Consider the following 15,291-nt stretch of genomic DNA (forward strand, 5'->3'; position numbering starts at 1 on the left):
ATCAGTTCTTAAAACCCTACTGCATGGCCGATCATACTCTACTTTTGTAATGCCCCAGCAAACTGAAAATTTTGACTCATATGACGAAGGTTCAGCTCCTGATCCGGCTTCATACCTCCCTTAGGGACCTATGATGAAAACATGTCATAGGTTGTCTGCTGATTATATAAAGGCCTTGAGCACCGGTGTAGAGGGAGTCACCCCGTCTCTGATACAAGATTAGACAATGGATCCCAGTCCCTCTAAGTTCTATTCTGAACATGGCTTTGATTCTAGACAATGGCTTGAGCAGTATTTTTCTGACGCATCTGTAATGAACTTGGGAGCTGATTTCTTGGAATTTCCCATGAAAAATCTTACAAAAACATTCGCTGAGGGTATGTATGTTAACATTTTTACTGTAAGCGTACTTGGTTTTCAATAACCAAAAGAAATAAATATATATATATATATATATCTACATATATATGAAAAAAATCTGTGGCGGTGGTGGAATCTAAATTTTTCAATTTTGTGCTTCTGTTACTTCCTCCTCTTCTTACAAGAGTTATATTTTTTTATTTTTCCTTCAAACAATTCAAATGATCTCTTGCTTTTTGTGGGACGAGTTGCACTTTTGAAGGACACCATATGTTTTATCATGCAACGTACCAGAAAACGAGAAAGAAAATTCCAAGAGCGACAACACTGAAACATCATTTCATAATTGTTTTTTATACAGCGTTCATTGCACAATAAAAATGACTTGGCAATATGATCCTCAAGGTTAGGGTGTGCTTACACTAGCGTATAGCATCTGATACAAGAACATTGGATGCAATATGCTACTGACACAAGGCTCAAACTCTACTGTGAGCGTGATCCGAGTGTCATTCACTGTGCTCTGATTCTCTGGCATAGCAGAATTGGATCACAGGTGCAAAGGAGATTAATTTCTCCATCTTCTCCATCGCCTGTCTCTGTGTATATCAGTCGGCAGTCAGATTACATGTGAGTGCAGTCCGATGTTTCACATGCACCCTAGACTTTGTGCATGAGCTGAGATAATTTGCCAATCACAGCATGTGGCAATTTATGCCAAATCTGCATGACAAATAAAATTGCTGATCGCCACTGTTCCATAGTATAACATTGGAGATACTGCTCTCTGATAAAACATCAAATAGCATTTTTCCAAGTTATACACTGGCTATACGACAGCTTGAGTAAAGCGGGCTTTACACGCTACAATATTGTTAGGGCCAGGTGGACGGGCAGACCCAGGAGGTGGATCCACTGGGCCGAACTCCTTGATGAAGGTAAGAGGTCCGGTAGCTGGAGCACTACGGGTAGTAGGACAGTCCGTGCACAAGAGGAGAATGGAGAAGTCCCTGGGACCACGGAGTCACTGATGGTAGTCCGGGTGACGGAGCTCAGGTTCGGAAGCCGAGATGTTGTCAGGCGGAGTCCGGAACCGATGGAGCGAGAGGACGGGTCACCGCAGGCATCAGAGATGGAACGGACTGTCAGGATGGCAGATAGGCAGCGTTCGGGATTCGGCAGGACCGGATGGCGAGGCAGGATCGGCTCTAGAAGAGAGAGAGGTGAGTATATCACAGGAACACAAGGAGACCTGACTCCTAGCTTGGGAAACATGAAGAACAGGCCCTGCCCACTTGGACACTTAACCCCTTTATACCCTGTACCTGTGTGCTCAATTTCCTGTCAGTGGACGCTGGCCCTTTAAGAAAGGGTCAATGACCCGGGTGCCAGAAGCCAGGGCAGGGAGCGGTGAGGAGGAAGCAGCAGAGCCGGGCTGGGGCTGAGTAGCCGACGGGCGCCGGGAGCGGGGACCAGGACGCCTGGGAACCACAGGCAATGGATGCTGGAGACCGGGGAGCGGCGGATGCCGGACAGAAGAACCGGGGAGCGACGCAGGGAAGCCGGGGAGCGTGGCAGGTGAGCCGGGAAGCCGAGCAGGGGACCCGGGGAGCGTGACAAATATATCTAACGATGTGTCGGCGGGGTCATGTTGTAAGTGACGCACCTCCGGCATCGTTAGTGTTGTTGTAGCGTTTGAAACCTCCGTGCGACTGAGATTGTATGTTAAAACGTTGGTCACATACACATCATTCAATTTCTAAAAATTGAACATCCGGTTGTTCAATGTTCCCGAGGCAGCACACATCGCTTTGTGTGACACCCCGGGAACGATGAACTCAGCTTACCTGCGTCCCGTGGCTCCCGCCGGCTATGCGGAAGGAAGGAGGTGGGCGGGATGTTTAGGTCCCGCTCATCTCTGCCCCTCCGCTTCTATTGGCCGCTGCCGTGTGACATCGCTGTGACGCCGAACGTCCCTCCCACTCCAGGAAGTGGATGTTCGCCGCCTACAGTGAGGTCGTTAGGAAGGTAAGGACGTGTGACGAGGGGTTACTCGTTTGTGCGACACGGGAAACAAATTGCACGAGCCGCACAAACGATGGGGACGTGTGCAATCGCATACGAGATCGCATATCAAAGTTAAACATGTAAAGCAGCCTTTAGTCTTAGTATGATTGTGATGATACCAAACATGTTTAGAGCTTTTTTATTAAAAATGTAAAAGCAAAAATCATAAATTTATAAAAAAAATACCTTCTGTACCCATATGCTGTGAACCGTAACATTTTCAATTTTAAGTAAATGGAACTGTATGAAGACTTGTTTTTTCACCATGAGTTGACATTTTTAATGATACTCTTTTTGAGTATATCCTGTTTTGTTTACCTCTTATTGCATTTTTTTTGCGGTGTTGCAGTGACCTAAAAGCCATAATTCTAGCATCTTGATTATTCTTCTTATTGCAGTATTTATGATTAGGTTAAATAATCTTATATTTTCATAGATCAGACTTTTTGAACTTGGAAATACCAGATATGCAGATTTTTGAAATATAGATTTCTCCTTGCTTAGGTATATGTGATATACCCCAATGCTTAGGTATATGTGCTATCCTAATAATCCTTTCAACTCCTTAATAGAGTTGAGCGCGGTTCGTGGTTCGAGGTTCTCCAGTTCTAGGCTCGAGTGATTTTGGGGCCTGTTCTAGATCGAACTAGAACTCGAGCTTTTTGCAAAAGCTCGATAGTTCTAGAAACGTTCGAGAACGGTTCTAGCAGCAAAAAAACAGCTAATTCCTAGCTTGGTTTCCGCTGTAATAGTGTAAGTGTCAGGGCCAGGTGGACGGGCAGACCCAGGAGGTGGATCCACTGGGCCGAACTCTTAGATGGTGGTAAGGGGTCCGGTAGCTGGAGCACTATAGACAGCAGAACAGTCCGTGCACACGAGGATAACGGAGAAGTCCCTGGGACCACGGAGTCACTGGTGGTAGTCCGGGTGACGCAGCTCAGGTTCGGAAGCCGAGATGATGTCAAGCGGGGTCCGGAACCTTTGGAGCGAGATGACGGGTCACCGCAGGGATCCGAGATGGTACGGACTGTCAGGATGGCAGATGGACAGCGTTCGGGGTTCGGGATTCGGTCAGGACCGGATGGCGAGGCAGGCACGGCTCTACAAGAGAGATAGGTGAGTATATCACAAAAACACCAGGAGACCTGACTCCTAGCTTAGGAAACACGAAGATCAGGCCCCGCCCCCTTGGACAATAAACCCCTTTATACCCTGTACCTGTTTTGCATCATTTCCTGTTAATGGACGCTGGCCCTTTAAGAAAGGGTCAGTGACCGCGCGCGCGCCCTAATGCGCATGCGCGCGGCCCGGGTGCCAGAAGCCAGGGAAGGAAGCTGAGAGGAGGACGCAGGGGAGCCGGCCAGGACCTGGGAAGCCGTCGGGCGCCGGGAGCGGAGACCAGGGGGCCTGGGAAGGACGGGCACCGGAGGCTGGAGAGCGGGGAGCGTGGCAGGTGAGCCGGGGAGCGGAGCTGAGGACCCGGGGAGCGGAGCAGAGGACCCAGGGAGGGGAGCCGAGGACCCGGGGAGCGTGACAGTAAGTCACTCTGTGAATCACACTATTATGACATTTCAGTGTATAGTGTGCGGGAACAGCGCCTTCAGATCACTGCTGTTCCTATAATGGCGATCGCCATTTTTTTTTTTCCCTTGTCTTCCTTCCCTAAGCGCGCGCGTGTAGTGGGGCGGGCCAGCATGTCAGCCAATCTCAGACACACACACAGCTAAGTGGACTTTTAGCCAGAGAAGCAACGGCATGTGTGATAGGATGTCCATGTCACATGTCCCTGCATTATAAAACCGGACATTTTCCTCCAGGACGCCATTATCTCTTCTGCGTCTTTGGTGTCAGACATCACTGTCGCAGCTCCGTCCTCCTGAGTCCTATCGCCGATACAGCTGTATGCGCTCCATACACAGCACTAGACAGCATAAGGATAGCACTTTCTATCAGTCCTTTTAAGGGCTCAAACCGTTAGGGTCAGAGCCATAGGTGACAGGTCCTGAAAACAGCGACAGCATCTGTGTAGCCAAGGTCAGGGATTTCCTCCCTGCATTTCCCTATTAGGAGGGAATAGAAAGGCAGGCTTCCATTCCTCTACCCAGAGCCCCACAATCCTGGCACTGTACCCTCCTGTCCTCTGCACACTCCAACTCATTATAACTAAGCCATTATACTAGCAAACACTTAGTGTACCTAGTGGCATCCTAAACGTGGCTATTGGACTTTTCTATAGTCACACTAGTGCAAAGACATTTGCAGAGCACGTCTGCCTGCATTGCACACTCCAACTCATTATAACTAAGCCATTATACTAGCAAACACTCAGTGTACCTAGTGGCATCCTAAACGTGGCTATTGGACTTTGCTATAGTCACACTAGTGCAAAGACATTTGCAAAGCACCTCTGCCTGCATTGCACACTCCAACTCATTATAACTAAGCCATTATACTAGCAAACACTCAGTGTACCTAGTGGCATCCTAAACGTGGCTATTGGACTTTGCTATAGTCACACTAGTGCAAAGACATTTGCAGAGCACGTCTGCCTGCATTGCACACTCCAACTCATTATAACTAAGCCATTATACTAGCAAACACTCAGTGTACCTAGTGGCATCCTAAGGCGGGCTTTGCACACTACGACATCGCAGGTGCGATGTCGGTGGGGTCAAATCGAAAGTGACGCACATCCGGCGTCACTTGCGATGTCGTAGTGTGTAAATCCTAGATGATACGATGAACGAGCGCAAAATCGTCGTCATCGTATCATCGCTGCAGCCTCCGACATTTCCATAATGCCGGGGGAGCGACAGGTACGATGTAGTTCCTCGCTCCTGCGGCAGCGCACATCGCTGTGTGTAAAGCCGCAGGAGCGAGGAACTTCACCTTACCTGCCTCCCGGCTGCAATGAGAAGGACGGAGGTGGGCGGGATGTTTACATCCTGCTCATCTCCGCCCCTCCACTTCAATTGGCCGCCTGCCGTGTGACGTCACTGTGACGCCGCACGACCCGCCCCCTAAGGAAGGAGGCGGGTCGCCGGCCAGAGGGACGTCGCACGGCAGGTATGTGCGTGTAAAGCTGCCGTAGCGATAATAATCGCTACGGCAGCTTTCACTATATATCGAACGTGCGACGGGGGCGGGACTATCGCTGCAGCATCGGTAACACATTGTTACCGATGTTGCAACGTGCAAAGCCCGCCTAAACGTGGCTATTGGACTTTGCTATAGTCACACTAGTGCAAAGACATTTGCAGAGCACGTCTGCCTGCATTGCACACTCCAACTCATTATAACTAAACCATTATACTAGCAAACACTCAGTGTACCTAGTGGCATCCTAAACGTGGCTATTGGACTTTGCTATAGTCACACTAGTGCAAAGACATTTGCAGAGCACGTCTGCCTGCATTGCACACTCCAACTCATTATAACTAAGCCATTATATTAGCAAACACTCAGTGTACCTAGTGGCATCCTAAACGTGGCTATTGGACTTTGCTATAGTCACACTAGTGCAAAGACATTTGCAGAGCACCTCTGCCTGCATTGCACACTCCAACTCATTATAACTAAGCCATTATACTAGCAAACACTCAATGTACCTAGTGGCATCCTAAACGTGGCTATTGGACTTTGCTATAGTCACACTAGTGCAAAGACATTTGCAGCACCTCTGCCTGCATTGCACACTCCAACTCATTATAACTAAGCCATTAGACTAGCAATTTTTGCTGCCAGTTTAAGGGCCGTAGTTGCATTGTCAGGGATATTTATTCTTTATTATTCTGCTGTTAATAAAGCTAGACCACCACTGCAATCTACACCACCTCTCAATTTTTACTACCACATTTTCAGTCCACAATCTTGTCGCAATCAACATGAGTGGCAAAATGACAGATGCTGGTGGAAAGGGGAAGAGGCGTGGTGGAAAAGGCAAAAAAGGTTTTGTCCGTGGGGAAGGTGGCAAAGCTCCATTATCATCTGCTGAAGATAGACCATCTACCAGCAAAAGTAAGATGTCTACTACTTACCGTGGACAATCCGATGTGCTCCCTTTTTTATGGACACGAACAACAGGAACAAAGGTAGATGATGGCCAAAAAAGGAAAATGCTTGAATGGATCTCAAGTGGTCCAACAAGTGCCCTCTCAGCCACTTCAAGTACCGCATCCAAAAAACACCAGTCCTCTGAGTTGTCATCCCAATCAAACTTGATTTCTCCCAGCTCTGAAGTCTCCATCAGCCCTGCACAGTATGGTGGAACTGAGATGGCTGAGTCTGCAGAGCTGTTCAGTCACACTATAGCCTGGGAATCAGAGGTCTGCTCCCAAGCTACAGTGAGTACAGAACAGGAAATGTTCTGCAGTGATGCCCAGAACCTTTGTGACTCTGATTCAGGCCGTGAGGACAAAGTTTCTGAGCATAATGTTGACTCTTTGTCACAAACTGTAACACCTGTGGTTATAGACAATGAGGAACATACTGATGAAGATGAGACTCAGATACCCGATTGGGATGACAACTTAAATATTCGGTCAGGGCAAGAAGAGGCTCGGTCAGAGGGGGAGGGGAGTGCAAACACAACAATTGATGATGAAGTTCTAGATCCCACCTACTGTCAACCCACAGTCAGGCACTCGAGGAGGTCAACAGAGGTGGTGGAGGAGGATGCAACTGATGACGAAGTTACCTTGCGCCTTCCTGGACAGAGTCGGAGTACTGGTAGCACGTCTACAGCTGCATCCTCAGCCACCACTCTGCCTCTGAGCATTATTCGGGGTGGATCATCAGGTCGCATGGCCTCTAAGCATTGCCTAGCCTGGTCCTTTTTTGACATAGAAAAAGATCGCCCAAATTATGTGATCTGTAAAATTTGTCATGGTTCTCTTAGTAGAGGTCAAAACCTCAGCAGTTTGACAACTTCTTCCATGAATCGTCACATGAATAAATATCATATGTCCCGGTGGGAAGCTCACCGTGCTGCAATGCGGCCTAGCGGAGCGAACCATCCACCGCCTGCCCCTTCCAGTGCATCCGCGCGCTCGTCATCTTCTAGGACTGTGGGGACAGCTGTCACACCTGTTTTTCCACCCACAACTTCCACCACTGTAACCGCAACAGGCAGTTTGCTTGGTAGGTCGTCAGTTGTTTTGGAAGGGGAAACAAGTGAGTGTGTACAGCTGTCTCAGACATCGATAGCACCAACTTTGGATGAAGGCAACATCATGTCTCCGCCTGCACTTTCCTCACAAACCTGCATTTTTCCAGGGACACCCTACTCAACACCGTCTACACACAGCAGCCAGATCTCTGTTCCTCAGATGTGGACAAATAAAAGGCCATTTCCTGCGACCCTCTGTTGGCTACAGAAATGCTGCCTTTCCGCCTAGTGGACACACAGGATTTTGGAGACCTTATGTCTGTCGCTGTGCCCCAGTACCAGGATTTTAGAGACCTTATGTCTGTCGCTGTGCCCCAGTACCAGATGCCTAGTCGCCACTACTTCTCTAAGAAAGGTGTGCCCGCGCTACACCAGCATGTCGCACACAACATCACCGCTTCATTGAGAAACTCTGTGTGTGAATGGGTGCATTTCACCACCGATACTTGGACCAGTAAGCATGGACAGGGACGTTACATGTCGCTCACTGGGCACTGGGTAACTATGGTGATAGATGGTGAAGGGTCTGCTGCACAAGTCTTGCCGTCCCCACGACTTGTGTGTCAATCTTCTGTCTGTCCAAGTTCCGCCACTGCTTCTGCATCCTCCACCTCATCTGGGTCCTCCACCTCCGCCCCAAGCCTCATCAAAAAACAAGAGCACTAGGAGTTTTAGTGCAAAAGTAGAAATTTATTATAAATATCAATAAATAACAACAACTTGTATAAAGGACATAGCGAGCAAGACAGAGGGATTAAATACCTGGATCCCAAAAACCACACTGAAAATAACTTTTATAGAGTCAGGGTATCAGAGCTGAAGCAGGCCAGCCTGCAGGCAATCAGAATGAGTATAAAGTGCTGAATCACAGCGATTCCAATAGTCAGCAAAATTCAACAGATCCTGCAAACCGAGCCTGACTCGCAAAAAGCACTTGTGCTGATGCATATACTGTTGCTGGATCAAGAATTGTATATACAATGTTCATGGAGTCACAAGAACCATGGTGGAGGACCCATGTATACAAATTAGAACCCATACATCAGCCTTTGTATGTCCATAAAAGGAGGGTGGAGAGGTGCTTACCTAAGTACAGTGGTGGTTAGGGGGATCCAGGCCAAGCCAGAGGGGACCTCCGACGGCCGTTTCGCGGCTAACACCGCTTCTTCCGGGAGGAGTAAGTGCAGTGAGAAGGAGACCGCGCCGTCCTTTTGAATATCCGCCACCCGGTCACGTGATATGAGTCACGCGACCGGAAGCCAGGGGAGTCAAGGACGCCAGCGCAGCCGCACAGCGCACTCCCGGACAGCGCACGAATGCGCATGCGCGGGACACGCCGAAGAGAGCGCGGCGTCACGGCTCCCAAGCAACAGGGGGGACGCGGAAGATGCGAAGCGCCAAACAGAACCAGGAAGCACCCGTACGGTACAGTGTGGTCCAATAGGCGTCACATACAAACCGCGCCCCCCCTAATGGCGGACTGAGAAAGGCAAAGATGGGACACATCTTAATAAAGATTATGTTTCTCTCAAAATTTATCCTACCCCATTTATTCAATAATACGCCTGTGTGCTTAAAGGGGCATATGATCCTTATAGGTTCCCACAGGGGGCATACATCATCGAGTTCATTTGTCAACAAGCTCAGAGGGGGACGCGTCACCACCAATAAGCGTGACAGTCACTCAAAATGGAAAAATGGCATCTGTGGGAATCATAGTTTGGATCGCAAAAAAGTATCCCATCATTTGCCTCACCAGTTACAAAAGGAAGGCTAATACAAAAATGTAAAAAGGCTTATATTAGTTAGATTAAATACAAAGTGTAATCAACCAATACAATTATTATTAACATCAGGTCAAGAATGTACAAGATGAAAAAATATGAAGTGGGGAATATCCACCATATTATTAAACGACATAAATTAGTACCAATAAAGGGAGAGTGGGGGGGGGGGGGGAGGGAATTCATATAGTCACATGTGTCTAATTGTAGGAGAATGCCAAATCTATCTATTATGGAGAAAGGAGGGGGGGGGGGTGTGGGGAGGAGGGAAAGAGGAAAGGGAGGGCGAAGGGGGGGGGGGGGCAAAAAGGGGGGGAGGGAGGGAGGAGGGAAAGGGACAAGGAAAGGTTGGTCAATGAGGTACATTAATAAATCAGAGTCGCAACGATGGTGGAAAGTTCTCCATCAAAACTAATTCGCAATTCTTGGTCACTGAGTTGAATGATGTCCTGAACACCGCATAGATAGAAAGATGGAATGATGAGAATAAACCTAATAATGAAAAAGACAAAAATGACAATGTGTACAGCAGATAAAATATTTAAAAACAATACGTATATGAGAGAGGATAAAAGGGTCATAATTCATTTCTTAATCCCAGACATCAGACTCCGGACTCCTGATACGTATTCAATTCAAACGTAAGGGAGTTCAAGAGTCAAGGAGAATGAAGCCCAGAAGGGTCATATTTAGGATCCGCATGTGGATTACAGGAACGGGGCGTAGCTAATGGATTCATTTAAACCCATTGGGGTAAGTGTACCCAGAGTCGAGATCCAACGGGTCTCGGTCTGTGCTAGGCGTTTTTTCAGGTTTCCTCCTCTGATCCCTCCATGTATCACGTCTATACCAAGAATCTTTAGGGATCTAGGACTTGATTGATGTACGGCTCTAAAATGTCTTGGTAAGGTTTTTAATGTTGAAACATCCGTGACTGTCTTTGATCCACATATGTCCCTCACGTGTTCGCGTGTGCGGACACGTAGCTCCCGCGTGGTCAGCCCAATATAGATCAAGGAACATTCACATGTCGCATAATAAACGACATGGGTCGTGTGGCATGATATATATTCCTTGATCTGAAAGACCTGTGAGCCATCAGCGGAGGAGAAAGTATTCCCCCTCCTAATGTTAATACATGCAACACAGTGACCACATGGGGTGCACCCCCTCCTAGGTGTAGTAACTCCAAAGAAGTTCGAGGGTGGTGGGAAATAATGGCTACGTACCAACAGATCACGGAGGTTTCTAGATCTCCTAGATGTCATGGAAGGGACGTCGGGAAGGTAATCCTTAAGCGCTGGTTCAGCCTGCAGAATGGGCCAGTGTTTCAGCAGAATATCACGCATCCTCCCCCATTGTTGATTATAAGTGGAAATGAATCTAATAGTGTTGTCTGTCTTTCTGGGTTTGGATGGGAGCAAAAGCTGTCCCCTGGTGTTTTGAATGGCACGATTGTAGCCATTCTTGATGGCCCTCCCACTGTATCCCCGGTCGCGAAATCTCTCTTTTAAATCATCCGCCTGGCGCCGAAAATTTGCCTCCGTCGAACATATCCGCCTCATCCTGAGGAATTGACCAATAGGTATTGCTTTGATGGTTGAGTAATTATGTGCCGATGATGCATGTAACAATGAATTAACTGAGGTCGACTTTCTGAATACATCAGTCTGGACAACCCTATGTTGGTCTAACTCCAGACTGATGTCCAGGAAATCGACCCTACTATGATGAAATGAATAAGTGAGTTTGATATTGTATGGGTTATGATTTAGGTCCTTGATGAAATCCTCGAGCTCGTCGGCTGTGCCCTGCCACAAAAACAAAATGTCATCAATATACCTCATCCAGCACAGCACATGGTCGGATGCCCGCACGCCCCCGTCGCCAAAAATTCCCCTCTCCCAGAAACCCAGGAAGAGGTTGGCGTACGAGGGCGCACAGGCCGCCCCCATGGCTGTGCCGCGGGTCTGTAGATAGAAAAAATCTTTAAAAACAAAAAAATTGTGCGTCAGGACAAAGCAGAGGAGCTCGAGGATCAATTCTAATAGATGCGAATCCAAATTGGTCATCCCCAGGAAGAAGCGGACAGCGGCGAGGCCATCATCATGTGAAATACAAGTGTACAAAGATTCGACGTCAGTCGTGACCAAGAGTACTCCAGGATCCACAAATATCCCATCGACCCTATTCAGGACGTCCGTAGTGTCACGGACATATGAGGGAAGAGTTTCCACCAAAGGTTTTAAATAGTGGTCCAAAAATTTACATATTGGGTTACTCAATCCCTCAATGCCGGACACTATGGGACGTCCAGGTGGGTCAAGGGGATCTTTGTGGATCTTGGGCAGAAGGTAAAAAGTCGGTATTTTCGGGGACACAGTGAGAAGGCCATCATAAATTTTTTTATTGATTATGCCCTCATCCAACGCTCGCTGTAGAATAATTGATAGTGCAGCCAAAAATCGGGGAAGCGGATTGAAATCCAATCTTTGGTAAGTTTCCCGATTTTTAAGTTGCCTATACGCCTCTTTCTCGTATTTGCTACAAGGCCAAATAACAATATTACCCCCCTTGTCCGATGGCTTAATTACCACATCAGAGAGTGATTGTAGTTGTTTAATTGCCAAGCGGTGGTTATGGCTCAAATTGTCACCCCGTCTCTGAGTGGTAATTTTTGTGAAGTCTTTAGTCACTACTTTGGTGAAAATATCCACCGCCGCACATAAGGACAAGGGGGGAAATCTTGATGACTTAGGATAGATATCCAATGGGAAGTTACCTTGAGTTTGAACATTCTGTTCCTCCAATAAGTCATTGAGTACTTGAAGGGCCTCCCTCTCAAGAGTGCTGTCCAATCCGTCCCCCCCGTGACTCCGATGGTGTAGTTTCTTGAGGATCAGCTTTCTCGCGAAGAGATGCAGGTCCTTCACTGCAGTGAATAGGTTGAAACAATTAGTCGGAACAAAATTTAACCCCCTAGAAAGCACTTCAAGTTGGTATTGTGTTAATTTATGACTAGAGAGGTTAATTACCTCCAGGGCATTCGACTTTTTAGCTGGTTTCCCTTTTGTCTGGTTTTTTAGAGGGGGATTGAGTCGATTCCTACCCCTTGTATTGATGGTATAGGTCTCCGAAGTACCAGCCAAGTTAGCTGTTTCTCCTATAGATTCGATATCAGAAATTCCTGATTGCAGGGAGGTTGAACGGGAGCGGGATGCAGATCCAGACCTGAATGGAGGCCTGGATCTGCCGCCCGCTGACTTCCATCGGTACATCCTATTATTGTTAAAGTCGCCCAGGTCTCTCTGCAACTTTTTAAACTTCAAGTCCCTAACCTCCTTATCCCATTTTTCGACCAGCTGCTTCAACTCATCCTCAAGTGCAGAGAAGGACTCGTGAGGTAATTCGCGAGAAATTGAAGCCTGAAGTTCCTCCATCTCTTGTTCATACTCCTTTAAAGATTGAATGTTAGATTTGATTAGGAGTTTCATGTAGCCACGGGAGCACGTGCCGGACAGCAACTCCCATTCTTTTTTGAATTCCGGATCTTCTAACCCGTAGGAAGGGAAGACCTGGATTCTTAATCCCCTGGGGATGAGATCTTTTTCTAGATATTTCTCTAAAAATGATTTGTTCCACCACATGCGGGTCCTTTTCCTAAGAATACCCTTATATTTAAAAATCCTCTCTTTAATTCCATCATCCACACCCTCTGGAGTGGTATTACTCCCATCTTTAAATGCTCTGTCGAGTTCTAGGAGCCACGTCTGGTCACGTGTCCTAAAGTCCATGATGAACCACGGCCAAACTGTGAAAAACACACAGAAAATCAATATCCACACAAAGAGCCTCATGGTCATAGCTTAGGGTCTCATTGTGGGCAGCACCAGGCAGGGTATAGGATTAACCCTCCAGTGTGGCCCTGAGACAACACACTCCAGGAGCAATATCAAAAAACAAGAGCACTAGGAGTTTTAGTGCAAAAGTAGAAATTTATTATAAATATCAATAAATAACAACAACTTGTATAAAGGACATAGCGAGCAAGACAGAGGGATTAAATACCTGGATCCCAAAAACCACACTGAAAATAACTTTTATAGAGTCAGGGTATCAGAGCTGAAGCAGGCCAGCCTGCAGGCAATCAGAATGAGTATAAAGTGCTGAATCACAGCGATTCCAATAGTCAGCAAAATTCAACAGATCCTGCAAACCGAGCCTGACTCGCAAAAAGCACTTGTGCTGATGCATATACTGTTGCTGGATCAAGAATTGTATATACAATGTTCATGGAGTCACAAGAACCATGGTGGAGGACCCATGTATACAAATTAGAACCCATACATCAGCCTTTGTATGTCCATAAAAGGAGGGTGGAGAGGTGCTTACCTAAGTACAGTGGTGGTTAGGGGGATCCAGGCCAAGCCAGAGGGGACCTCCGACGGCCGTTTCGCGGCTAACACCGCTTCTTCCGGGAGGAGTAAGTGCAGTGAGAAGGAGACCGCGCCGTCCTTTTGAATATCCGCCACCCGGTCACGTGATATGAGTCACGCGACCGGAAGCCAGGGGAGTCAAGGACGCCAGCGCAGCCGCACAGCGCACTCCCGGACAGCGCACGAATGCGCATGCGCGGGACACGCCGAAGAGAGCGCGGCGTCACGGCTCCCAAGCAACAGGGGGGACGAGGAAGATGCGAAGCGCCAAACAGAACCAGGAAGCACCCGTACGGTACAGTGTGGTCCAATAGGCGTCACATACAAACCGCGCCCCCCCTAATGGCGGACTGAGAAAGGCAAAGATGGGACACATCTTAATAAAGATTATGTTTCTCTCAAAATTTATCCTACCCCATTTATTCAATAATACGCCTGTGTGCTTAAAGGGGCATATGATCCTTATAGGTTCCCACAGGGGGCATACATCATCGAGTTCATTTGTCAACAAGCTCAGAGGGGGACGCGTCACCACCAATAAGCGTGACAGTCACTCAAAATGGAAAAATGGCATCTGTGGGAATCATAGTTTGGATCGCAAAAAAGTATCCCATCATTTGCCTCACCAGTTACAAAAGGAAGGCTAATACAAAAATGTAAAAAGGCTTATATTAGTTAGATTAAATACAAAGTGTAATCAACCAATACAATTATTATTAACATCAGGTCAAGAATGTACAAGATGAAAAAATATGAAGTGGGGAATATCCACCATATTATTAAACGACATAAATTAGTACCAATAAAGGGAGAGTGGGGGGGGGGGGAGGGAATTCATATAGTCACATGTGTCTAATTGTAGGAGAATGCCAAATCTATCTATTATGGAGAAAGGAGGGGGGGGGGGGTGTGGGGAGGAGGGAAAGAGGAAAGGGAGGGCGAAGGGGGTGGGGGGGGGGCAAAAAGGGGGGGAGGGAGGAGGGAAAGGGACAAGGAAAGGTTGGTCAATGAGGTACATTAATAAATCAGAGTCGCAACGATGGTGGAAAGTTCTCCATCAAAACGAATTCGCAATTCTTGGTCACTGAGTTGAATGATGTCCTGAACACCGCATAGATAGAAAGATGGAATGATGAGAATAAACCTAATAATGAAAAAGACAAAAATGACAATGTGTACAGCAGATAAAATATTTAAAAACAATACGTATATGAGAGAGGATAAAAGGGTCATAATTCATTTCTTAATCCCAGACATCAGACTCCGGACTCCTGATACGTATTCAATTCAAACGTAAGGGAGTTCAAGAGTCAAGGAGAATGAAGCCCAGAAGGGTCATATTTAGGATCCGCATGTGGATTACAGGAACGGGGCGTAGCTAATGGATTCATTTAAACCTATTGGGGTAAGTGTACCCAGAGTCGAGATCCAACGGGTCTCGGTCTGTGCTAGGCGTTTTTTCAGGTTTCCTCCTCTG

At 47.3% G+C, this 15,291-nt stretch overlaps 1 protein-coding gene across 1 annotated transcript in view; it reads left to right on the forward strand.

Annotated features, from left to right (window-relative positions):
- Positions 1-205: 205 nt before the first annotated feature.
- The window catches only part of LOC142256784 (indolethylamine N-methyltransferase-like), a 28,301-nt gene continuing 13,215 nt past the window's right edge, over positions 206-15,291 (forward strand). The window contains exon 1 of the mRNA XM_075328675.1: positions 206-377. Within this exon, the coding sequence (XP_075184790.1) occupies positions 227-377 (151 nt within the window). The 5' untranslated portion in view covers positions 206-226. The remainder of the gene's footprint in view (positions 378-15,291) is intronic.

The sequence above is a fragment of the Anomaloglossus baeobatrachus genome, chromosome 11 (assembly GCF_048569485.1).
Source record: "Anomaloglossus baeobatrachus isolate aAnoBae1 chromosome 11, aAnoBae1.hap1, whole genome shotgun sequence".
Taxonomy (NCBI): Eukaryota; Metazoa; Chordata; class Amphibia; order Anura; family Aromobatidae; genus Anomaloglossus; species Anomaloglossus baeobatrachus.